The sequence below is a fragment of the Balaenoptera physalus genome (genome assembly GCF_965194825.1).
Source record: "Balaenoptera physalus genome assembly, chromosome: 1".
NCBI lineage: Eukaryota > Metazoa > Chordata > Mammalia > Artiodactyla > Balaenopteridae > Balaenoptera > Balaenoptera physalus.
The window spans coordinates 57,937,717-57,964,337 of record NC_138882.1 but is presented as its reverse complement, the minus strand read 5'-3'; the positions used below and the strand labels follow the sequence as shown (position 1 = coordinate 57,964,337).

The following is a 26,621-nucleotide window of genomic DNA, read 5'->3' as shown; positions in this document are numbered from 1 at the left end:
TCTTGTTGCTCTGCAGCAGCGCAACCAGCTATTTTCTCACCTCTCAGATATTTTAGGCACGTGTCAGACACCAGCCCACGGTGTTGCCCAAGCTTTGGGCAGGGTTTCTCAGCCTTGGCACTGTTGATAATTCTTTGTTGCAGGGGTCTGTCTTGTGCATTGTATGATGTTTAGCAACATCCCTGACCTCTACCCATTTGATACCATGAGCCTCCCCATTCCACACTGAACTGAAAGAACCAAAAATATCTTCAGACATTGGTGATCACCCCTGGTTGAGAACTTTTGCTCTGGAGTATACATAGCAGCTCCGTAAGGGATCCCATTGCAACCGCTTATTCGAGGCTTGGCCCTCACCCATGGGACTCACGGTGTAACTCTCTCCAAAGAAATCCACTCTTTTAAGTCCCACCTGTTTGTACTCTCCAGCCTCTTTAGTAGGCTGGAGTTGGTTGGTCAATCAAAGGCCACAAAACTTGTTGGTCCTGCCTTGGCTGTGGGCCCTCAGGTTGGAAAGTAAATACCAATTTTCTTGGGGGTCACAGCCTAAACCAAGATAAGAATAGTCCCACTTGAACATACCGTTGCATATATGTGATAGGACCTTAGGGTAATGGCTTTTGCAATGAACTATAGGCATACCTCAGAGATGTTGTGAGTTCGGTTCCAGACGACTACAATAAAGTGAACATCACAATATAGAAAGTCACATGAATTTTTTTGTTTCCCAGTGCATATAAAAGTGGCGTTTACATTGCACTGTATCTATTAAGTGTGCCATAGTGTTATGTCTAAAAAAGTATATAGCTTAATTTAAAAATATTTTATTGCTAAAAACTGTTAATCATCACGTAAGCCTTCAGCAAATTGTAGTAACATCAAAGATCACTGATCACAGATTACCATAACAAATAAAATAATAATGAAAAAGTTTGAAATATTATGAGAATTACCAAAATGTGACACAGAGACACAAAGTGAGCAAATGCTATTGGCACATGCAGAATGATGCCAGTAGACTTGCTGGATGCAGGGTTGCCACAAACTCTCAATTTGTAAAAAGTGCAATATCTTTGATGCATAATAAAGAGAAGCACAATAAAATGAGATATGCCCGTATGTGGAACAAAGAAACGCTATTATTTTCTTGGTGAATACATATTCGAACACCTTCCCTGTGTGTAGTATGGAGGAACATAATCCTGTACATTCATAAAATATCAACAAACTGATATCATTTAAAATAGCTTATGGTCATTGGACATCCACTCTGTACCAGGAGCTGTCCTAAGGGGCATGTTATTAACTCACATAATACCCATCTCTACAAGGTATACACTAATATTATCTCCGCCTGCTTTTTTTTCCTATAAGCACTGTGATACTTTAATATTTTCAAGGACCTTTTCTTCTTATTTATTTGTTTATTTATTTATCTTTGGCTGTGTTGGGTCTTCATTGCTGCGCATGGGCTTTCTCTAGTTGCGGCGAGCAGGGGCTACTCTTCGTCGCAGTGCGCAGGCTTCTCATTGCGGTGGCTTCTCTTGTTGTGGAGCACAGGCTCTAGGTGCGCAGGCTTCAGTAGTTGTGGCAGGCGGGCTCAGTAGTTGTGGTGCCCGGGCTTAGTTGCTCCACGGCATGTGGGATCTTCCCGGACCAGGGCTCGAACCCGTGTTCCCTGCATTGGCAGGCGGATTGTTAACCACTGCACCACCAGGGAAGCCCTCAAGGCCCCTTTCTACATGACATTTTTTGTCTTGGTTTCCAGAACTACTCAGAGAGATATGTACAATAACTATTAACAACTCAATGTTACGAATGCGGAGAAGTGAAGTGCCTTGCCCAAGTTCACAAAACAAGTTAGTAATTTATGAAATGAGAGGCATGCATGGAACATTAGTTCTCGAAGGGACCTTGGAGTCCATCCAACCGGAAGTCCAGATTGACAGATCAAGAAGCTGAAGCCCAGCCAGAGGCAGCAGAGTTGTCCAGGGCCACAGCTCTTCTGACTCTGGGCCCTACTGCTCACTCTGCTGTCCTGTTCTGCCTCCTTGAAAACCCACAAGTCCAGATGTAGAAAGAGGTCTACATCCATGAAACAACTGAAAACTGACATGTGAGATAGGAAGATTCTAAGAAAAGGAAGCTGCCCCAGCCCAAACAGCATGGCCACAAGATCTCACTCTAGTAATAGTGTTTATTGATCCTCATTTTCCTTTCAGACATTGACAGCCCCAAAAACCTGGTGACCGACCAGGTGACAGAGAACACGGCCACCGTCTCCTGGGACCCGGTGCAGGCCGTCATCGACAGGTACCTGGTGTGCTACACCTCTGCTGACGGAGACTCCGGGGAGGTTCCGGTGGGGAAGGAGGAGAGCAGCACTGTGCTGACGGGCCTGAGGCCGGGCGTGGAGTACACAGTCCACGTGTGGGCCCAGAAGGGGGACCGGGAGAGCAGGAAGGCCGACACCACGGCCCCGACAGGTAATAAGAAAAAGATGGTCAATTAGAATTGAATTTTGAGGGTGTGAATTTGGGTGCACATGGTACCAAAAGATGCGGCTTGAGTTGAGAGACTTTGCAAAGAGAATCTTAAAGACCAAAAAAGACAGTGAGTTCTAGTGGTGATCTCAAGTGCTGCTCTTCCCTGACAATGACAGCTGCCCATGGAACCACTCAACCAACCAGAAGACAGAAGTAAAGTTGTGCAGTGGCCGTGTTTTTAGCAGACCCAGCAAAGACACTGATAGGCTCTGGTCATTGCAATGCTCGTGATAATACTTTCAGAATGATTGCTTGGGAAGTAACCCCTGATAAAATGATAAATTAGATACCCTGAAGTCATGGCAGATGTTTAATTGATTGTTTTGATGTGCCATAATGTTGCTAAGAAGACATTGTTCCTCCCACATTTTAGGGAGCTGAAAGCCAAGAAAGCATGTCAAGTTTATAATGAGCAGTCCTTTGAGATGGAGAACCAGGGGTTACTTTCTTCCTCGACTCCTACCAGGCCCTCTGGATGGGAATACCATTGCCTTGTGTTAGGAGGGCTCTAGGAGATAAAAATCGCAGTGATGGGGTGGTGGGTATCTTTTACATGGCTTCAAAGCTTAGATTTTCCCAAACATTTTCTTAAAGAAATTGACAGCCCCAAAAACCTGGTGACCGACCAGGTGACAGAGAACATGGCCACCATCTCCTGGGACCCGGTGCAGGCCGTGATTGACAGGTACCTGGTGCACTACACCTCTGCTGACGGAGACTCCGGGGAGGTTCCGGTGGGGAAGGAGCAGAGCAGCACCGTCCTGATGGGCCTGAGGCCGGGCGTGGAGTACACGGTCCAAGTGTGGGCCCAGAAGGGGGACCGGGAGAGCAGGAAGGCCGACACCACGGCCCCGACAGGTAATGGAGCATCGTTCTTTGAAAATGTAAGCCCTGTCATACTGTCTATGGCAGGTCAAGTTTTGTTTTTCTGTTCTAAAACTGGCAGAATTGATGATTTATGGAAGAGCAGGATGGTAGACTTCTGTCAAACCACACACCAACCCTCACTCCGTTTTTACACATTCTATCATAATGAAGAGCTCATATTTGGCCTCGTACTTTGATCTTGTGAAGGTAAATGGTGATTGGTTTTATCCACCCACTGTTCCTCCAACTGTGTATTTCCTTTGTGATCAATCATTAAATATTTCTTCTTGGAAGGGAAGAAATAAAAAGAAACCAAATGTTAGGATCTGTGAGCTAAGTACTTTAGGGAAATGGCTTTTGCTGTAATCTCTTTGGAACACGGAAGTGTTATTGCTTTTTTAGTGGATAAATCCTCTTTTGAGTACTGTGTGCTCTGTTCTGAGGATCCTGAGCTTGCATTTTTATACAGTAACGGTTCCTACTTTTTAAAGTTCTTTCATCTCTGTTTCCTCATTTTTTAAGAACAGACTTCTTGAGTTATAATTTACATACTATAAAATCCACCCTTTTAAAGTGTGTAATTCAGTGGTTTTTAGTATGTGCAGAGTAGTGCAACCATCACCACTGTCTAATTCAGAATATTTTCATCATCCCAAAAGCAACCCCCATACCATTAGCAGTCTTTCCCACCCCTACTTCCCCCAGCCTTAGGAAACTACTACTTTCTGTCTCTAGAGATTTCCTTATTCTGGACATTTCATATAAATAGATTCATATAATATGTGGCCTTTTGTGACTGGCTTCATTCACTAAGCATAATATTTTCAAGGTTCATCCATGTTGTAGCTTGTGTCAGTGTTTCACTTGATTGCTGAATAATATTCCATTATATGGATATAATACATTTTGTTTATCCATTTGTCAGTTTATGAGCATTTGGGTTGTTTCCACTTTTTGGCTATTATAAATAATGATGCTACGAGTTTTTGTGTACAAATTTTTGTATGGACATATGTTTTCAATTCTTTTGGCTATATACTTCGGAGTGGTATTCCTGGGTCATATGGTAATTCTATGTTTAACTTTTTGGGGAGCTGCCAAATTGTTTCCAGAGCGGTGGCACTATTTTACGTTCCTACCAGCAGGGAATGAGAATTATATTCCTCATTTAGTTGGTACTCAGAGGACTTTGCTGAGACGGGTAGAGCAGGAATCAATATGCCCATTTTACAGTTGAGAAACCTCAGATACAGAGAAGTGAATGATTTCTACAATTCACAAAGTTAGCTGATGATTCATGGAGTTAGATTTGTGGAATATTCATGGAATATTACAGTACCTTAAAATCTGTTTGGCAAGGCCCACATTTTACAAATGAGGAACGGAGACCCAGCCAGAGGCAGCAGAGTTGTCAGGGCCACCGCTGGCTGATGGCAGAGCTGGGCCTAGTTCCCTGTCCCCAGCCCAAGGCTGCTCCTGCACCTCCACTCTGCGTCTCAGGCTGGGACTGGAATGTAGCTCTTGTGACTCTGATCCAGTGCTCATTCTGCTGTCCTGTGCTGCCTCCTTGAGGATCCAAGAGTCCAGCTGTGGTGAGATCTACGTCCATGAAACAACGGAAAACCCACAAAGGAGATGGGAAAACCATTAGAACGGAGGCTACCTCACCCAAGAGACATCGTCTCACTCTTTGGTGCTTATTAATAGTGCACTTTTCCTTTCAGACATTGACAGCCCCCAAAACCTGGTGACCGACCAGGTGACAGAGAACACGGCCACTGTCTCCTGGGACCCAGTACAGGCCGTGATTGACAGGTACCTGGTGCGCTACACCTCTGCTGACGGAGACTCCGGGGAGGTTCCGGTGGGGAAGGAGGAGAGCAGCACCGTGCTGACGGGCCTGAGGCCGGGCGTGGAGTACACGGTCCACGTGTGGGCCCAGAAGGGGGACCGGGAGAGCAGGAAGGCCGACACCACGGCCCCGACAGGTAATAAGAAAAAGATGGTCAATTAGAATTGAATTTTGAGGGTGTGAATTTGGGTGCACATGGTACCAAAAGATGCGGCTTGAGTTGAGAGACTTTGCAAAGAGAATCTTAAAGACCAAAAAAGACAGTGAGTCCTAGTGGTGACCTCAAGTGCTGCTCTTCCCTGACAGTGACAGCTACCAAAGGGGAACCACTCAACCAACCACAAGACAGAAGTAAAGTTGTGCAGTGGCCGTGTTTTTAGCAGACTCAGCAAAGACACTGATAGGCTCTGGTCATTGCAATGCTCGTGATAATACTTTCAGAATGATTGCTTGGGAAGTAACCCCTGATAAAATGATAAATTAGATACCCTGAAGTCATGGCAGATGTTTAATTGATTGTTTTGATGTGCCATAATGTTGCTAAGAAGACATTGTTCCTCCCACATTTTAGGGAGCTGAAAGCCAGGAAAGCATGTCAAGTTTATAATGAGCAGTCCTTTGAGATGGAGAACCAGGGGTTACTTACTTCCTCAACTCCCACCAGGCCCTCTGGATGGGAATACCATTGCCTTGTGCCAGAAGGGCTCTAGGAGATAAAAATCGCAGTGATGGGGTGGTGGGTATCTTTTACATGGCTTCAAAGCTTAGGTTTTCCCAAACATTTTCTTAAAGAAATTGACAGCCCCCAAAACCTGGTGACCGACCGGGTGACAGAGAACACGGCCACCGTCTCCTGGGACCCGGTGCAGGCCGTCATCGACAGGTACCTGGTGCGCTACACCTCTGCTGACGGAGACTCCGGGGAGGTCCTGGTGGGGAAGGAGGAGAGCAGCACCGTCCTGACGGGCCTGAGGCCGGGCGTGGAGTACACGGTCCATGTGTGGGCCCAGAAGGGGGACCGGGAGAGCAGGAAGGCCGACACCACGGCCCTGACAGGTAATGGAGCATCTTTCTTCGGGAATGTAAGCCCTGTCCTGTTAAGCCTATGGCTGGTCATGTTTTGCTTTCCTGAACTCACACTGGCAGAGTTGATGATTTATTGAAGAGCATGATGGCGTTCCTTCATAATAGACTACAAGCCATCTCTTATTTCCCTTTAACTGGTTTCTTTACAAGGCAGGTCCACCTGGCAGTCTCCAAGCTACACGTCTGCCATGACTGCATGGTATGTCCAGCCACTGTTCCTCTGAGTGTGTGAATCTTTTGTTCAGTATTGAGGGTCTCCTGTTGAGTTTGTGATTGAAAACAGGAAATGAAATGTCATTCATGTTAATCATAATATGTTCAAAATTCAACTTCAAAAAAGTAGACTTTATATCCACCAGAGTGAGTAGTTGTATGTGGTTTACTTTACTGTAAATGAATCATATGATAATTCTAGTTTGGAAGATAAGGGTAATTTCTGTGTTATGCTCTTTTTTTTTAATCGAAGTATAGTTGATTTACAATATTGTGTTATTTTCAGGTATAATTTCTAGGTTATATTCTCATTTTATTGTGAAAGACATGTATGATTATATTTCTGTGCCATGATTTAGCCAGCAAACCAGCATTACAAGTGAATCTATATATGCTAAATGATATTAAATCTCGATTTTAAGGTTGCTGATTCGTTTAACAACATATATTGAGCATTTTCCATGGGCCCTTTTCTTTACTAGGCAGTAGGAACCCCGAGGGAGTAGAATACAACCCTCCTCCTCTGGGAGCTTACATTTGCATCTGGCTGGTAGAATCTTCTTGTATGAAATGGGAGGTCTTCGTTGACATGATGCTAGAAACACAATGATCAATATTAGCTGCTTGTGAGCAGAGACCATGTCGTCTTGAACTGGACCCTGCACACTGCCTGGGCCCATGCCTTACATATAGTGGGCGTTTTGACATATGCTTATTAAACGAAAAAAGAAATTTGTTTTGCTAAACTCTTGGTAGAGGTAATAGTAGAGATGCTTAGATTTTGGTCTACTGTGCTTTCTCCTTGAGGAGTCAAAGTCTTTCTGGGGAGAGAAGACATATGTCCATGATGCAGTTAGAGCATGCAAGATGGAAAAACCACAAAACCTGAAAGGGTGTCACCCCAAGAAAAATGGCTGTGAGCTTCTGCACTCTGTGGCCTATAAATAGTGCATATTGATCAGCATTTTTCCTTTCAGACATTGACAGCCCCAAAAACCTGGCGACCGACCAGGTGACAGAGAACACGGCCACCATCTCCTGGGACCCGGTGCAGGCCGTGATTGATAGGTACCTGGTGCGCTACACCTCTGCTGACGGAGACTCTGGGGAGGTTCCGGTGGGGAAGGAGCAGAGCAGCACCGTCCTGACGGGCCTGAGGCCGGGCGTGGAGTACACGGTCCACGTGTGGGCCCAGAAGGGGGACCGGGAGAGCAGGAAGGCCGACACCACGGCCCTGACAGGTAATGGAACATCTTTCTTCGGGAATGTAAGCCCTGTCCTGTTAAGCCTATGGCTGGTCATGTTTTGTTTTCCTGAACTCACACTGGCAGAGTTGATTTATTGAAGAGCATGATGGCGTTCCTTCATAATAGACTACAAGCCATCTCTTATTTCCCTTTAACTGGTTTCTTTACAAGTCAGGTCCACCTGGCATTCTCCAAGCTACACGCCTGCCATGACTGCATGGTATGTCCAGCCACTGTTCCTCTGAGTGTGTGAATCTTTTGCTCACTATTGAGGGTCTCCTGTTGAGTTTGTGATTGGAAACAGGAAATGAAATGTCATTCATGTTAATCATAATATGTTCAAAATTCAACTTCAAAAAAGTAGACTTTATATCCACCAGAGTGAGTAGTTGTATGTGGTTTACTTTACTGTAAATGAATCATATGATAATTCTAGTTTGGAAGATAAGGGTAATTTCTGTGTTATGCTCTTTTTTTTTAATCGAAGTATAGTTGATTTACAATATTGTGTTATTTTCAGGTATAATTTCTAGGTTATATTCTCATTTTATTGTGAAAGACATGTATGATTATATTTCTGTGCCATGATTTAGCCAGCAAACCAGCATTACAAGTGAATCTATATATGCGAAAGGATATTAAAACTCGATTTTAATTTTGCTGAGTCGTTGAACAACATATATTGAGCATTTTCCATGGGCCCTTTTCCTTACTAGGCAGTAGGAACCCCGAGGGAGTAGAATACAGCCCTCTTCCTCTGGGAGCTTACATTTGCATCTGGCTGGTAGAATCTTCTTGTATGAAATGGGAGGTCTTCGTTGACATGATGCTAGAAACAAAATGATCAATATTAGCTGCTTGTGAGCAGAGACCATGTCTTCTTGAACTGGACCCTGCACACTGCCTGGGCCCATGCCTTACATATAGTGGGCGTTTTGACATATGCTTATTAAACGAAAAAAGAAATTTGTTTTGCTAAACTCTTGGTAGAGGTAATAGTAGAGATGCTTAGATTTTGGTCTACTGTGCCTTCTCCTTGAGGAGTCAAAGTCCTTCTGGGGAGAGAAGACATATGTCCATGATGCAGTTAGAGCATGCAAGATGGAAAAACCACAAAACCTGAAAGGGTGTCACCCTAAGAAAAATGGCTGTGAGCTTCTGCACTCTGTGGCCTATAAATAGTGCATATTGATCAGCATTTTTCCTTTCAGACATTGACAGCCCCAAAAACCTGGTGACCGACCAGGTGACAGAGAACACGGCCACCGTCTCCTGGGACCCGGTGCAGGCCATGATTGACAGGTACCTGGTGCGCTACACCTCTGCTGACGGAGACTCCGGGGAGGTTCCGGTGGGGAAGGAGGAGAGCAGCACCGTCCTGACGGGCCTGAGGCCAGGCGTGGAGTACACGGTCCACGTGTGGGCCCAGAAGGGGGACCGGGAGAGCAGGAAGGCCGACACCAAGGCCCCAACAGGTAACGAGAGAAGAGAAAAGCAAACTAGGGTTTTTACTGTGGGCTGATCTACTACTGTAGAATTATGGCACTGCTGCTTTTGTGGTCCATGACCTCAAGGACTGTGGACTATTTTAGGAGAGTTTGCTGTAAAAAAACTCTGTTCACCTAAAGGAAGAACAAAGCACATTAATGGGCTCAGTACTGAGCAGTTCCATGAATGCCTGAAAACTGTTTTCCAAAGCCTGTGTTTTTAATCAGTTATAGGAAATCATAGGGAATAAGGTAAAGCCAATATAAAATTCTTAAAAACACTGGGTTAAAGTACTTTTTTGCGGCAAGCTATTTTATTTATTTTTTACTCACTATATAGTGCTTAGTTTAAAGGAACAAGTGTTACCCTTGGCAGCTGGAGCTCTGTGTTCAATTCAACATGTAGCTAAATTTTAATGAACATTTCTAAGTGCCAGGCCTGGGCTACAGCAGTGAACAAAATAAATACGCTTCCTACTCTCTTGAAGTCCAGTGGGAAAGACAATCAACAAGCAAACACATTTATAAGTATAAATTGTAATAAGTTCTATGAACAAGATAAACATGGTGTAGGTGTAGAGAATAACAGGGCAAGGATGGAATGGGGGAGTAATAGTTAAGATACACATCGACAGAAACACCCAAATAACAGTGGCTTAAATAAGAAAGAAGTTTATTTCTCTCTTGTGGAATGGTCAGAGTGTAAGGGACCAAGGCTGATAGGGGAGCTCTGTGGTACAGGAGACCTGTGCTCCTTCCGTACTGTTGCTCAGCCATTCCTAGGGAGTTGCCTGCATCTACATGGTCATCAGCTATCCTCACTCCAGCCAGTGGAAAGGGGTAATGGAAAGGGAAGAGCATGACTGCACTGCACATATCACTTTTCACATTCCGCTGGCCAGATCCAAGACACAGTGCCAGACCTCAGTACAAGGGGGGCTGGGAAATGAAGTCTTTAGCTGGAGGGCCGTGTGCCCGGCTTACAGTTCTGTTCTACTATCCCACCCAACACAGTGGCCACTAGCTACATGTGGCTCTTTAAATTTTAATTAATTAACAAAAATTTAAAAATTATTTCCTCAGTCATACTAGCCACATTTCCAACTGTCAGTAGCCACATGTGACTGATTGCTACTGGATTGGGCAGTGCAGATTATGGACTCTTCCCATCGTTGCGGAGAGGTCTGTTGGACAGTGTGCTTGCAGAGGAAGGGGAGAATGTGTATTGGGGAAAAGTAGCCATTTTGGGCAGAGGGAAGAATATGTGTGATGGCCCTGAGCTGGAACAGCATGAGATGGTTGAAGAACTGAAAGGAGGCTGGTGTCGCTGGAGCATAGAGGATGGGAGAGAAAGTGGCATGAGACGATGGGGGAAGGAAGAAGGGTCAGATCATACAAGACCACACGGTGCTTCAAAGAGGGAGCGTGCTACATTTATCAGAAGAAGAGTGGCATGATGCGATATTCATTGTTAAACAGTTATTCACGCCAGAGTGAGGAGAATAAATGGAAGAGATGATAAGGGTAGGAGGGGGAAGTTTAATAAAGTCGGGGGAGAGGTGGTGATGATTTGGACAAGTGTGATGGCAGTAGGGATGAGAAAAGGGGATATCTGGGCACATATTTTGGAGGCGTAAATGACAGTATTTGTTGATGGATGAGGTGTGGGACAGGAAGAAAGTGAGGGGCCAAGTATGACCTGTGTTTCTGACTTGAGTAACATGGAAGATTGGGGCATCATCTTCTGAGTGATAAATAGGTTTGAGGAGGTACGTTAAGACTTCTAGATATTTGAGCTTGAGATACTCATGAGATTCCTTGGTTAATTGAGTGACTTATTTATTGATTCCACAAATATTTATTGAGTGTCTAATACATGCTAGGCACTGTGGTGGATATGCTGTTGTAGATACAAGTCAAGGGCTCAGAGTTGATACAGATTGGGGAGCTATGAGCGTCTGGCTGGTATTGAAAGCTGTGGACATGGGTGAGATCACCTGTAGAGAGAGAGGAAGAGAGGAAACCTTGAGCACCCTGACATTTTCAGGTTGCTGATGAAGGAGACTGAAGAGGGGGAGTTAGGGGTTAGGAGAAACCCAGGGGAGTGTGTAGTCATGAAAGCCAAGAGCCGAGAGTGTTTCAAGACAGAGGGAGTGGCTCAGCTCTGACAAATGCTGCTCAAAGGTCGAGCAACGTGAGGATGGCAAGTGTCCATAGGATTTGGCAACATGAAGTTGTTGGTGACCTAGACTAGCAGTTGTAGTGGTGTGCTGTAGAAAATGCCAAACTTCATTGAGCTGAGGAGTGAATGGGAGGTGAGGAGTGAAACTGAGATATGCAGAGGGTTCTCCTGAGAAGTCTGTCAGATATGGGGAGCAGGGGGATGAGAGATCTAGAGCTTGTTTGTCTGGGAATAATGGTAGAGGAGGAGAAATTGATGATGCAGGTAAGAGAGGGTAGATGAAAGGGAACAAAGTTCTTGAGAAGGTGGGAGGGCTCAAAATTCAGAGGGAACAGGTCTAGGTTTTAACACAAGAAAACAGTTGGATCTCGGAGTCTTTTCATTTCGCTGGGTCTCCCTTCTCCTTCCCTTTTATACAAGAGAAGAAGCTTGAAAGATATAACTTCTCAGCTCTCAAATTTTGTGAAACAAAATAGCTAGATACCATGGAGATAACAAAAGAAGTTGTTTCAGTCGCCATTTGGGTGGCTTATCTTGTTGCTCAGGAGATTTTTATTTTCGTGGGAACTAGAAGGACAGAAAATTTCCATGTTGATACATGTGGAGAAGATCTAATTCCTTCCAGTTTTAATATCCAGTGGCTTGTTTCCCTGGAAAATGTTTTCAATGGAATTGTATTGTTAATAAAGATAACGTGAATGATGATGGGGTGGTGGGATGTCCCCACTTGGCTCTAAAATTCAGCCTTTCCTTTTTAAAAAGAAATTGACAGCCCCCAAAACCTGGTGACCGACCAGGTGACGGAGAACACGGCCACCATCTCCTGGGACCCGGTGCAGGCCGTCATCGACAGGTACCTGGTGTGCTACACCTCTGCTGATGGAGACTCCAGGGAGGTTCTGGTGGGGAAGGAGCAGAGCAGCACCGTCCTGACGGGCCTGAGGCCGGGCGTGGAGTACACGGTCCACGTGTGGGCCCAGAAGGGGGACCGGGAGAGCAGGAAGGCCGACACCACGGCCCTGACAGGTAATGGAGCATCTTTCTTCGGGAATGTAAGCCCTGTCCTGTTAAGCCTATGGCTGGTCATGTTTTGCTTTCCTGAACTCACACTGGCAGAGTTGATGATTTATTGAAGAGCATGATGGCGTTCCTTCATAATAGACTACAAGCCATCTCTTATTTCCCTTTAACTGGTTTCTTTACAAGGCAGGTCCACCTGGCAGTCTCCAAGCTACACGTCTGCCATGACTGCATGGTATGTCCAGCCACTGTTCCTCTGAGTGTGTGAATCTTTTGCTCACTATTGAGGGTCTCCTGTTGAGTTTGTGATTGGAAACAGGAAATGAATTGAAATGTCATTAATATTAATCATAATATGTTCAAAATTCAACTTCAGAAAAGTAGACTATATCCACCAGAGTGAGTAGTTGTATGTGGTTTACTTTACTGTAAATGAATCATATGATAATTCTAGTTTGGAGGATAAGGGTAATTTCTGTGTTATGCTCTTTTTTTTTAATCGAAGTATAGTTGATTTACAATATTGTGTTATTTTCAGGTATAATTTCTAGGTTATATTCTCATTTTATTGTGAAAGACATGTACGATTATATTTCTGTACCATGATTTAGCCAGCAAACCAGCATTACAAGTGAATCTATATATGCTAAAGGATATTAAAACTCGATTTCAATTTTGCTGAGTCGTTGAACAACATATATTGAGCATTTTCCATGGGCCCTTTTCCTTACTAGGCAGTGGGAACCCCGAGGGAGTAGAATACAGCCCTCTTCCTCTGGGAGCTTACATTTGCATCTGGCTGGTAGAATCTTCTTGTATGAAATGGGAGGTCTTCGTTGACATGATGCTAGAAACAAAATGATCAATATTAGCTGCTTGTGAGCAGAGACTATGTCTTCTTGAACTGGACCCTGCACACTGCCTGGGCCCATGCCTTACATATAGTGGGCGTTTTGACATATGCTTATTAAACGAAAAAAGAAATTTGTTTTGCTAAACTCTTGGTAGAGGTAATAGTAGAGATGCTTAGATTTTGGTCTACTGTGCTTTCTCCTTGAGGAGTCAAAGTCTTTCTGGGGAGAGAAGACATATGTCCATAATGCAGTTAGAGCATGCAAGATGGAAAAACCACAAAACCTGAAAGGGTGTCACCCTAAGAAAAATGGCTGTGAGCTTCTGCACTCTGTGGCCTATAAATAGTGCATATTGATCAGCATTTTTCCTTTCAGACATTGACAGCCCCAAAAACCTGGTGACCGACCAGGTGACAGAGAACACGGCCACCGTCTCCTGGGACCCGGTGCAGGCCGTCATCGACAGGTACCTGGTGCGCTACACCTCTGCTGACGGAGACTCCGGGGAGGTTCCGGTGGGGAAGGAGGAGAGCAGCACCGTCCTGACGGGCCTGAGGCCAGGCGTGGAGTACACGGTCCACGTGTGGGCCCAGAAGGGGGACCGGGAGAGCAGGAAGGCCGACACCACGGCCTCGACAGGTACTGTCAGGGACGACGGGGACATCAAACTCTTCACACCTATCAGGAAACAGTCTTCCTCCACATCGGCTGGGGAGGGGAGCCGGGAACCCAGTGTTTCACCTGTGGGCATTCTTCAAAGTGCTTCCCTTTTCACCTTTTTAGGGTAATATATGTTGACAGGACAGTTCAGATTAAGATGAAAGAGTGTAGAAGAAGTGGTGTGAAAGTAAGACTGTGTGATTCTTCAAGATGGCTGTGCAAAAGTTAGCCTCCCTTCCTACCCCCCCTCACCCAGCCCAGCTCCCAGGCTCTCTGCCCTGGCTGTGAGAACCTGGCTGGGCCTCAGTTTAGGGAGGAGGGAGGCAAGGAGCCTCTTCTGCTTCCACCTCCAGACTGGGGGCAGTGGTGGAGCGTCTTCTTCCCCTTACTACAGTTGGCGACCAAAGGGGCCTGGACTGCTTGTCTTTTCTCTGCGTGATGAGGCCCCGGGTGTCGCCGAGCATCACGGCGATCAGGCCTCAGAGGGACCTGACGGGATCACTGAGCCCACCCTGACGTCCGTGGGCCTCTTTAGACAGTCTGGGCAAGGCCTGGGCCATCCCCTGTGTGGCCGAGTACGCCATGCGTGGCCACTGGCATTAGAGGTGGCTTGATTCCTTTATTATTTTTGTTAGTTGCGATGAACAGAAGTTTTTAATAAAAAAAGTAATACATGCTTATAGTAAAATTTTTCAAACTAAACAAAGGTATGTAGAAAGAAAAAACTCTTTTCCACATTCCAGTGCTGATATCCAGTGCTGCTCTCCCGAGGCAACCAGCACCTTCCTCCTTCCTTCTCCCCTACCCTTCCCTCCCTTCCTCCTTCCCCTCTCTCTCTGTCTTCCTGTCTCATCTTCTTTCCTTTATTCCTTCCTTCCACTCTTCCTTCTTTATCTTCTCTTTGCTTCACTTTCCCCATTTTTAAAGACAAAAATATTTCCTCTTTCTACTTTGTAGAAATGTGGAAATAACTAAGACGACATCTGAAGTTCATGACCCAGGGATGGGTGGGCAGTCAAAGAGGTGGCAGAAGCCAACCTGAGATATTTAAATAGTTAAGATTTTGCTTTGATTTTGAAAGCAGGAAATTCAGTTTTTCCGTGTGATGGATGGAAGAAAATCCACACCAGATATTATGTTTTAGAAAGTCACACTAAGCTGATGTTACAGAAACTCAAAATTTGTCAAAACATCCTAATTCAAAGCAACAGCCGCCTGATTTCTATTAAAATACTGCAATTCAGTTCTCGGCTGAAATGCTACTGGGTAGAAAATAGCCTGGAGACATCTTTTTTGGAAACTTCTAAATTAAAATCACCTCCTATTATAATGATTTTTCAAAATGGAAATTTCCATTCGTATCTTGTTTGGTTAAAAAAATGAGTTGTCTGACCAATTATTGTGGTGTTGACTAGAATTTTTGCTGAGATTTAGTTTTCCTGGTCTACAGTGCACACACGCACCCACACTTTCCCTCTGGTGTTTGAATGGGAAAGTGCACAGGAACCAGAAGAAATCTCTGCTTTTCCTACATCTCTACTACCCTTTCTTCCTTTCTCTCCTCCTTTATGCAAGCACCTCCCCTGCTTCCCCATTCTGTACAGGGTATGCATCTTAGACTGCATACTTAGTTATATAAGACATAGAACTTTATATTTCTTTTTTCTTTTTTGGCTATGCCACCATGGGGCTTGTGGGATCTTAGTTCCCTGACCAGGGATCAAACCTGGGACCCCTGCTGTGGAAGTGTGGAGTTCTAACCACTGGACTGCCAGGAAATTCCCCAAACTTTATATTTCTATACCAACTTAATTTCCATCATAAGCTCCCATTCTGCTTGTTAGTTGGAAATCTCAGGAAATTTAGGGTCACGCTCCTTCCCCAGGGCTGTCTGTAAGGTCTTGAGTGGTTTTCCAAGGCCAGGGAGTCCCATCCAGTATTTCGGTCATCCTTCTGGGTAGCTGTTTGCTGAGTGCCTCTGGTGTCTGTGTGCAGGGACCTTCTAGATCTGCCTTCCCTCATCCTTCCTTGCCACTTTGGGAGTGCTGCCATCTCAGGGAATCTGTCTGCTGATCGAGATTGCTCATACCCACTGCTCTCTGGAGATCTCCTGGGGAAGTGGGAGCCCAGGTTCACTCCCTCTGGGACTCACCCAACTCCCTGTTCCTCAATCCTCTTGTCCTCGATGGGTTTATACTTTTAGAAACACGGATCCTAAAGGCCTTGTGGCAAGGAAGAATGGAGCCTGCTACCTGCTTGATGGGAGGAAGAAAAATGAGAGGATATGTAGGGAGATAACATAAGCCAACACCTCAAAAATTACCTTTTCTCATTACCTTAGTAATAATAACTACTCGGTGTTTTATATACAGACATTGACCCTCCCCAAAACCTTCATCCGTCTGCTGTAACACAGTCTGGTGGGATATTGACCTGGACACCCCCCTCTGCTCAGATCGATGGCTATATTCTGACCTACCAATTCCCAGATGGCACTGTCAAGGTACTGGATGTTCCTTGTCTTTTCTCTTCTGCCCCTGCCCAGCCTCCCTATGAAGCAACTCACTTGGGCCAACCAGCTTGATAGTTGGTCCCATGGCAACCTGCTGATGAATGCGTTGATCCTTATTGATCACCATCTGTGTGCAAGGGACAATGCTAAACTTGGTCATTTGTGAACAGTTTATGTGTGGTCTCATTTTTTTAAAATAAATTTATTTATTTATTTATTTATTTATTTATTTATTTATTTATTTATTTATGGCTGCGTTGGGTCTTTGTTGCTGTGCGTGGGCTTTTCTCTAGTTGTGGCGAGTGGGGGCTACTCTTTGTTGCGGTGCACGGGCTTCTCATTGCAGTGTCTTCTCTTGTTGTGGAGCACGGGCTCTAGGTGTGCGGTCTTCAGTAGTTGTGGCTTGCGGGCTCTAGAGCGCAGGCTCAGTAGTTGTGGCGCGTGGGCTTAGTCGCTCTGCGGCATGTGGGATCTTCGTGAATGAGGGCTCGAACCCGCATTGGCAGGTGGATTCTTAACCACTGCGCCACCAGGGAAGTCCCGTGTGGTCTCATTTTATAGGACTAAGCTTTGTGCCTGCTCCTTTCTAGCTGACCATCACATATCTGCTGGCCACACAATCTGCTCCATGTTATTTTGTTTAATGTCTGTCTTCCCCAATAAATGTTAGCACCCTGAGGACAGGGAATTTTTGTCTGTTTTGGCTATCCTTGTATCTAAAGTGCTTGGAACTTAGTACATGGTTGGTGTTCAATAAATATTTATTGAATGAATTGATTAACCCTTATTTCAAGAATTATACCTCCCATCTGGAATCTGAAGGCCAGCACATTTTCGTAACTTGTCCAAGTGGAAAGTTATTATTCTCTCTCCTTCACAAGGAAAAAAGAAGGGAGGAAGGAGAAAAGCAAGGGCCCTTTGATTTATTCATTATCTCAGTTAATGCTTCTGACAGTCCTGCCAGGAAAGTTCACCCTATGTTTATGGAGCGAGTAAAGCAGTTTCAGAAGAAAGGTTATTGAAAAACCAACCATCTCCCTGCCTCACAGATAACCATAGCCAGCTTCACCTTCCCCATTAACTTCTCAGCCTGGTGTTGCCAGCCTGTTGCTTCCAGTGGTGGCTGAGGTTGGTGCCCCAGCATGTATTTGGGGGGCAGAGGTCGCCAGGACACCTAGCGGGTGCTCCCCCAGTGGCAGTGCCAGGTGCTGGTTCCCAGCTAGAGCTCCCAGAAGTGCTGAATCTCCATGGCACAGCCCTTCAGAGAAGCAGCTGGAACCTACTTGGATTCTGGGTTGCCAATGAGCCCTCAAAGAGACAAAACTCTACCCTCCCAGGGAGCTTCTGTCATTAGCACCAGGCAATGCTGTTGACACCTAGGGTGCTGGGGGTGATAAATGAATGTCTACTGTCTCCTTTGTTTGGTAGGAGGTGCAGCTTGGAAGAGGGGACCAGAGGTTTGAGTTGCAAGGCCTTGAGCAGGGTGTCACCCTCCCTGTCTCCTTGGTTGCCTTTAAGGGTGATTGCCGGAGCAGGAGTGTATCCACCACCCTTTCCACAGGTAACGTGAGCTCGTGCACTCTGAATAAGAATGCAGTGGAGGACAAGCATTGGAGAGGCCAGAAGAGGTGTCCAAGGAAGAGCAAGTGGCTACACGATTCTGGATTTCTCTAGACAGGGGGAAATGGAAGTGGGTCATGAGTTCAAAAGAAATCCATCCCATGGTAGAGAGATGAAGGAGGGGAGTGAAATAGAGTGTTATTTGGTGAGAGGGGAGTTGGGTCGGAGGAGGAGGAAATGATGTGAACTTGACCTTATTTCTAATACATTTGGAGGGTTTGAGGAGAGCAGAATGAGTGAGAAAGAAAAGATGTGAGTGAAGAGTTGGAAGAAGCAAAGTAGTAGGAGGTTCCAAAATAATTTCTAAACATAATAATGTTAAAATAGGGGACAAGCCCCACTCCCCTCCTCCCTTGCCCTTCTCCTAACGACACTGTCCCTCTGCTTGGCTTCCAGTTGGTGCCCGTTTTCCACACCCTTCGGACTGCAGTCAAGTTCAGCAGAATAGCAACGTCGCCAGTGGTCTCTACACCATCTACCTGCACGGGGATGCCAGTCGGCCCATGCAGGTGTACTGTGACATGGACACGGATGGAGGCGGCTGGATCGTGAGTCACACAGAGCCCTGGGCAGTGTCTCGTTTCTCGGGCCAGGAAGCTCTATTTCTTCTTCATACATGGGAGGGAGGAGATTTGGCGGCTTGCCGCTGTTTTTAAAGCGATCCCACCCCACTGGAAGAATAGAGCCCGAAGTACTTCACTCCTGGTATAGAGCAGGCTTCGTAAACTAAGGCTGATGATTGGGAAGGCTTGTGGGTTTGTCACTGTCTACTAATGCCCTTTACACATGTGTTACCTACATTTTACTCTGTGCAAAGCACTCTCGTAAACATGACCCTCACACATAAGCTATAGAGTAAGTGAGAGAGATTATTGTTCATATTTTATAGATAGGTAAATTGAAGCCCAGAAGGAGAAGTGCCTTGGCTAAGTCACATGAGTTAATAACAAAGTTGGGACCAGATTTTAGGACTCCAGCCTCCTGGATCATTGGTCTTCCCAATGGGTCATCTCAGGCCATCCAAGATGGAAACACATGGCCTCTTTGCGGGCTCAGTCCTCTGAATTGGAGCCGTTGTCCAAGTTCTGTATCCTGGCTCCACAGTACAGAAGCAAGGCCTTTGGAACTTTGATACGAAAGGCTAAAACCTGAGAGAAGGAAACTTGGCAATGTTCTGACTGTCCCTCTTCTGTGTGGAGGTTTTACTCTCTGTGGGCCATTAAACCACATGGTACCTTCTTTGATTGCATCTGCCTGATCCAATTATATGATGGCTGCTTTTGAGAGTTTCAATCTGATCTTTCCATCTCCCCCGCCCCCTTCTTCCTGTACCCGAAGAGAGAGAGGCTCTCACTGCTCCAAACCAGCCTGCAGTCTTACCCACTGTGCTTCCACCACTCACTGTGGGGAGGAGAAAGCATGATCTCACAGAGAGCTCCAACTATGTTCATTTACACATTCGCTCAGGGGCCTGCAAAACCAAAGACACTTGAGCAGCCATGGATAAAATGATACCATCTAATAAGCAGCAAAGAAGAAAACTTATTATCCACACAGCTGCATCTGATAGCTGAAACACAGTAATGGGATTGGGTGGGGGAAATTCCAGATTTATTTATAAAAATAATGGAACAGAATGTAACATGGGAGGCCTTCCACCTGACCAGACTCACAAGGCTGTACCTGCTGCTTCTCATCAGCACCATTGTAATTCTAAGCATTCTGTCCCTTCAGGCTTGAAGCCAGTTCCCTGCCTTTGTGCCCATAGATGCCCATTGTCAGGATGTTTGTACTGTCCAGTGTGACCTTTTTGAAAGCCAGCCTCGCACAGGGCAGGACATGTGTGTCTAGGGCAACCTTTTGAAAGAGACCTGCTAGTCTGTCTGCCTGGGAGTACCCATGATTTTCCCACAAATATTTATTGAGTGCGTACTGTGGGTCAAGTACTGTTTTACATACTCAAGAACCAGCAGTGAACCAAACAGACAAAAATCCCTGACCTCAAGGATCTTGCCTTCTACATCCTGCCCATGCAAGTGACCTTTACCGGAACACAGACGTCAGTTCCAGAAATAACAAAATCACTCTGGGTTCTAACCAATGCCAGTCCCCCACCCCCTCCCAAGTCTTGTTTTCTCACCCAGACTCCTGAGGATAATACATGAACTGAAATTCTATAGGGTTCTCCTCAAAGCTACCACACTCCAGAAAATATATGGAGTCCTGAAAACTTCTCTACCAAATCTTTTACTGACGGTTTCCATGTTTTGGGGGGTTCAGGAGTCTGCTGTCATTGAAAGATGATCATCATATGAATACATTGCTCTTATAAATTGAGCTTCTCAAATCCCTTTAAGGAGATTCTTCTCCATCCCAGGCAGCAGAAACCCAGTTTGATTAACAGGCCAGAACTCTGCCATGAGGTAACTGAGGCTATGGGTGGGAGGCTGGAATGGAGACCATCAGGGAACGCTTAAGCGTCTCAAATATTTCCATCTTTGTTTTCCATCTTGCAAGTCCTAAGGACTACATGAGAGGCTCTTTCCACAGGCATTTAAATGAGATTTTCAGTTTTTCCTCTTGGTTTAGTCATTCAGGACTGTGAGTAAGTTCTAGAGTGCAGTGAAGCTCTGTTGTGTAGAACCAGACAGAAAGAGATTTTTTTCTCCTTTGAGACTTACTTGCTAAGGGGCTTTTGTTACCCCAGATAGTTCATTGCAAGGTATTTTCACCTCATAGAAGGGAATAGACTAGATTCTGATTGAGTCAGTTAAGGCTGACTGATCAAGATGTACAAATGATCCCCATGGGTCAGTTCATTTGGAATCTGATATCGTAAAATGCAAGCTAACATTTATTGAGATATAATAATCACTTATTATATCTGTATGTGCCAGACTCTGGCCTCTATACTTTATGATTTATCATGATTGATGACCTTGCTGAAGCCTTGATTTAAGAGAATGGCAAATGGGCTATTAACATTCTTGATCTAATAGTTTAGAGAAGTGAGGCTTGTCAAGGTTAACTAACTTGCCCAAGGACACCGCTAGTAAGTATAGAGCTGGGTCTAAATAGTGATGCCAAGAGCATCAGAACCATTTTTTTGGAGTTTGCCTAGCCAAGCTGAAGCATTAGTAAAACAAAGAAAAAAACAAGTAAAAAAAAATGCTTGGGCACTATGTTCATTGATTAGAGATAGAGACCAAATGCCTTTGTAAAGCCTATGTCCTAGGAGGACAGGATCAGATTTGAGCCTGACCTTATAGTGTAACTAATTATATCAGTGGGAGCGGAATTTGATGCAAGGTGTGTGGAACCAAACATTGGTGCCCACATCTGCCCTAGGATTCCACTGTCGGTGGTACAGGAGTAGTCCCAGGTGCCGTGCTAGGAAATTAACAGTTAGCCTCAGGATCTTACGACATGCTTTTTGAACAACAGGGTCCGTAGAGCTGGTTTTCTCAGACTTTCTCATGGAAAGATGAGGAGGCAGTGTTTTATCTCTGCATCAGCCACTGAATGGTTAGCTGTGTGACTCTGGCTGTTTGCTTTTGTGAACTTTCACATCTGTAAAATGGCATTGTATATTCTTGCCCTGGACTCAGCCCTTTAACAAACGCTCAACAAGTGATTGTTACACGAGTGAATAAATGAAAAAAGAAACGAAGGAAGCCGGAAAAGGAAGGGGACGTCTCTAAAAGACGGACACGTGAAAAGATGGGAAAGGGCACAGCAGTGTTAGCGCAGTGGGTCGTTGTTCGCCACGAACATCCCTAAGTTCTGCTCAGAGGCTCCGTATCCTTTTCACGCGTCCTGTCTCATGAGCCCTCCCAGCACCTCTGAGGTAGACACCTCCTTCCCGCTTCTAACCTGTTGGGCAACAAGCTGACTGAGGCTCAGGAATAGAAATGATGGACTCGCCAACCCCCTGCCAGGACTCCCACCCATCGCCGCCTTCGTTCAGTGCCTCCTGGGCCAGCAGACAGGGATTGGTGCTTCAGGAGCTGGCCGTGAGCTCCCACTCGGAGCTCTGGGCATTGTTGTGGGCAAGCTGCTCTCTCCTCCCTCCCCGTCTCTTCCCAGAGAAAAGTGTCAAGAATGCTCAAGTATCAGGAGGTTTACCTCATCAGATTCAAGATAAAGTGCTTGACTTCAAGGCACGTGGTGTGAAGCATGGTGGAAAGGAGGGGGATTGGATTTTGTGTTGGGCGTCTGCTTTTGAATGAACACGAAAGAAAGTAGGCGGAGAGGAAGATGCCACTCCAGCCTTGGGGAGTTCCCGACTCATTTGTGACGTCAGCTAGGATGGTGTCTAGCGTGGCTCTCAAGGCCAGGAGGACTTAGCATACATAGGTGTGTTTAGCTTTTAGGTACTTTTTAGGTTTACTTCATAGAAAAGAATCCAATGTACCCTGACTGGAACTGCCTCCCTTCCTCAAATCGAGGAAGTTTTGGAAAGAAAGCAGCCTGTACTCTCATGAAACAGTCCCACCTCCGTTTCCACGTCGTCCCTTCTAACTCACTCTTCAGCCTGGTCCGGTTTGCCTTCCGCTCTTGTCGCTCACTAGCACAGCCTTTGCTCAAGTCACTGGCGATTCCGTGTCACCAGATTCTGTGGACAGTTTGGACCTCATGCTCCCTGACTTCTCACCAGCATTTGACACTATTGGGCACACCTTTCTCCAGTGGCCTTTCTGATTCCACATTTTCCCTGTGGTCCTTCACATCACTAGTGGCTCTTGTTTCTCCTTAATGCACTTATCCTGCTGTGTGTGGCTCTTATATCTTGGGGTCTGCAAGGCTTCATTCTAGGCCACTTTCTCTTTTCAGCTCCTGTTTTCTTCCCAGGTGGTCTCATCCTTCCAGTGGCTTCATCTTCCTCTCTATGTCCTGGTGGCTTCCCATGTTCGTTAGGATGGAATGGGCTAAGCTGCAGTAGCAAACCAACCCCAAATTTCAATTATTTAACCCATAAAAGGTTTTTTCTCACGTGTGCGAAGTCACTTCTAAGCGGTGACTCAGGAATTCAGGCTGATTACAGCCTGTGGCCCTGCCCTGTCATCATGTGGCCTTCACCGTGGCACCGTGGCCCAGGGCAATGGAAGAGAGAGTGTGGAGACCCCCAGCCCATAAGCTGTGCTCCCGCTTACAGGCCTGTGGTCGGAACAAGTCATATGGTTCCAGCGTAACTGCAAGAAAGGCTGAAAAAGAAAGTCTCCCTGTGTTCCGGGGTTGAGGAGAGTGAAAGGGGGCTTGCTGAGCACCTAGCACCGTCTCAGATACACAGTCACCTTCTAAGTCCAGCCTGGCTCTCTCCTGAGAACTCCAGCCCTTATATTCAGTGGTTCCTATGGCATCTTCGTTCACCAGGATACCTCAGAAGTCACTCACACTTACCAGGTCCCCAGATGAGCTCTGCTGCACTCACGGAAGCTGTCCTCTGTCACAGCCCCTTTCCCGGCGATCGGCTGAGTGAATTGCCCTCAGCGCTGTGAGCCCAAACCACGAGAGGCGGTCTCGACATCCTCCTGTCTCTCAGCTCCACTTCCAGTCGATCGCCACATCTGTCAGTTTTACCTTCTGTCCCCTCTGCCCGTCCTCAGGGCAGCCCCCGTCCACGGTGCTGCCCTCTGTCACTCAGCCGCGTCTGTTCAGGTGTGTCAGAGGGAAACGTCCATCTCCCTCTTCAGGTCTTCCAGAGGCGGAACACGGGGCAGCTGGATTTCTTCAAGCGCTGGCGGACCTACGTGGAAGGCTTTGGGGACCCCATGAGGGAGTTCTGGCTTGGTATGACCTTTGAGCATCCATAAAGGCTGAGGTGCAAAGGGGAGAGTCCCCCCTGAAAAGCTGGTCAGGCAGCTTGAGGAAGCTCACCACGTTCAGGCAGAGCTCCAAGCGACAGGGACTCTCTGAGGAACCTGCCGACCAGGGCGTTGGTGTGGCCGTGTCGCTGGGAAGGTCCTCGTGTGCTCTGGGCGTGTGAGAGGGTGGGACTGTCACAGGTGGGTGGGCTTTGTGCTGCATCTAAGGCCCGCACGATCTGCCTGCAGCCTGAACTTTTCAGAAACCACACGAGGAGGAAAATAGTTGATTGATCGGGACTCTGGGCTCTCACTGGGAGGTCCTACGAGTCCCTGAAACTCTGCTAGTAATGCCAGTCGTTATGGCATTGTTTTTTCCCTTTTACGTCTGCTCTGTTCTGGAGCAAATGTTCGTAGAGAATGAAATAGCCAAAAGCATCAACTGGGAAATGAAGAATTAAAAAATCATAATCTGGATACTCAGCGTCTGATAGAGTAGATGATGTTTGTGGTTTGCTTGGTACAAAAATCCCTTCGGTGACCTTAGAGTCAGTAGGTGATCTCCTCTCCCACTTGGTGAGATAAGCAGATGATAGATAGAACAGCTTCTGCTTGAGAGAGAAGGAGTCAGTGGGGGCAGATTCATCCCACGATTAACCCCTCCGCTCCCTCCCAGAGGATGTGGCTTCCACACTCAGAAGCATGACTGTGCCAAAGACATAATGGGATGAGAAAATGAGCCCCCCAGAAGAGGTGGTGTAGGGAAGGCCCCCATTAGCAGAGGAAGTAAAGGCTAAGGCAGCTTTGCGGGCTGAAAGTCTCCGATGCCACTGGTCGGTGCTCACACACCGGTTGATTGGTTACCGGAATTCCATTCCTGATTCTTAGGACTCGACAAGCTACACAACCTCACCACAGGCACGCCCACCCGCTATGAGGTGAGAGTGGACTTACAGACTGCCAGCGAGTCTGCCTATGCCATATATGACTCCTTCCAAGTAGCCTCCAGCAAGGAGCGGTACAGGCTGACGGTTGGGAAATACAGAGGCACAGCAGGTAAGACAAAACATGTCCTTCCTGCTGGGGTCTCCTGCTCTGTGTGTCTAAGGGTTGGTCGGCCACCTGCCATGGGTCTCGGGGGGATAGAATATTGTTCTGTGAAGGTGAGTTGTCCTCACTGACAAGTGAGGCCCTGCTCCCTGCAGGGGATTAAACAGAATCGTTGAAGCACTCTTTGACTATCATAAAATTGGAACTTCTGTACATTACACACTGATCCCCCACCAGTAAAATCCCTCCTCTTGTACTCCCCCAGTTCGGGCTGTTGTACATTAGCTGATGAACCCACATTCTGAGAGATTTCATGGTGTCTGCCCACCACTCATTCGGCTTCAGCAGTGTGACCGCCATTCTTGCATAACAGTGTGTGTGCGTGTATTATTTAAATATTTTGTGGCACTTTGCCATAAGTAAAGACAGAAGAATGAAAGTGCTGATTCAAACAAGAAGTATAGGTCTCATTAACGCCACACAACTGTGACAACACAGAAATGAGCAGTTCAGCTGAAATTAGGGGAATGTTAGCTGCTCACTGGATTTAAGACAGTTGATGGTGTGTTCAGTTGTGAAGAAAAAGAACAAAATTAAGCAGCATGACAGAAATACTGGAATTATATCCCTGAGTATTTTCTTTAAGAGGCAAGGCGTGGTTATTGTTTTACTAGTATACTTTAAACCTGTATTTATGGTCTTTAAACCCTAACAAGTAAGTCTGGTGTTTGACTTAGCATGTTTTTGACTTTGGTGGAACTATGTAGGAATGTGTTACCAGCCAAATCGACTGACTGTGTAAGACATGGTCTCTCCCCTTAGACGCACACATAAATAGATAAATAATAATATAAGGCAACTTCTGCAAAGAGTCAAATAATTGGTAAGGAGAATAGAGAGCTACAGGAGTGTGGAGAGGTGGGTACATTGAGGACCGAAGGGATTGCCAGAAGCTCCCTGCGGGACAGTGGGCTGGAGTTGGGTCTGAAAGGCTAGAACTTTCAGATAGGAGGAAAGGGGGCGGGGGACTCTCCAGGCCTGGGGGAGTCCAGGGGTGAGCAAAGGCTGAGCAGACACAAGGAAATTAGGGTGTACCCTTGAAGCCTGCAGACGTTCTCAAAAGTGTCTACTTGAGAACCCGCTGATGGTGGAGGGCTGTGAACAGACACCCCTGAGTATCCGGGGCCATGACTGGAAGTGGCCAACTACTGATGCAAAATTTCTTTCAGGTCTTGTAATTTAATTTTTAAAAAAATGACATGAATTTTGCACTTGCTCTTGTTTCCCAGTGCTTAGTGTGGAGCCTGGCACAGAGTAGGTGAGTTTGAAAGATGATCCTGCTAGTACGACCTTTCTAGATAATCTTATGGGTGTTTTATATTGTAAAGAATAGAATCTGAGGCCCAAAATAGCTTTCACAGGGTCAGTGAAGAGGTGAGTTTGGTGACATGGTAGCATGGGAGGAGACAAAGCGGGAGGGGTAGGAACCTACCAGAGTATGAGGAGTTTGGGCGACAGACATGGGGTACATTTCAAGGGTCCCGAGTAGGGGTTGGGGGTGGGAGAAAGTGTGCAAAGAATTGATTCAGGGAAAAACAGTCTTTGGGAGAAAAGCCACTGC

At 46.1% G+C, this 26,621-nt stretch overlaps 1 protein-coding gene across 1 annotated transcript in view; it reads left to right on the top strand.

Annotated features, from left to right (window-relative positions):
• TNN (tenascin N) overlaps positions 1–26,621 on the top strand; it is a 204,934-nt gene that overhangs the window by 26,619 nt on the left and 151,694 nt on the right. Inside the window, exons 8-19 of the mRNA XM_082439418.1 lie at positions 2,223–2,486; positions 3,141–3,404; positions 5,138–5,401; positions 6,058–6,321; positions 7,542–7,805; positions 9,023–9,286; positions 12,243–12,506; positions 16,387–16,517; positions 17,955–18,087; positions 18,543–18,694; positions 23,840–23,936; positions 24,839–25,006. Of these exons, the coding sequence (XP_082295544.1) occupies positions 2,223–2,486; positions 3,141–3,404; positions 5,138–5,401; positions 6,058–6,321; positions 7,542–7,805; positions 9,023–9,286; positions 12,243–12,506; positions 16,387–16,517; positions 17,955–18,087; positions 18,543–18,694; positions 23,840–23,936; positions 24,839–25,006 (2,529 nt within the window). The remainder of the gene's footprint in view (positions 1–2,222; positions 2,487–3,140; positions 3,405–5,137; positions 5,402–6,057; positions 6,322–7,541; positions 7,806–9,022; positions 9,287–12,242; positions 12,507–16,386; positions 16,518–17,954; positions 18,088–18,542; positions 18,695–23,839; positions 23,937–24,838; positions 25,007–26,621) is intronic.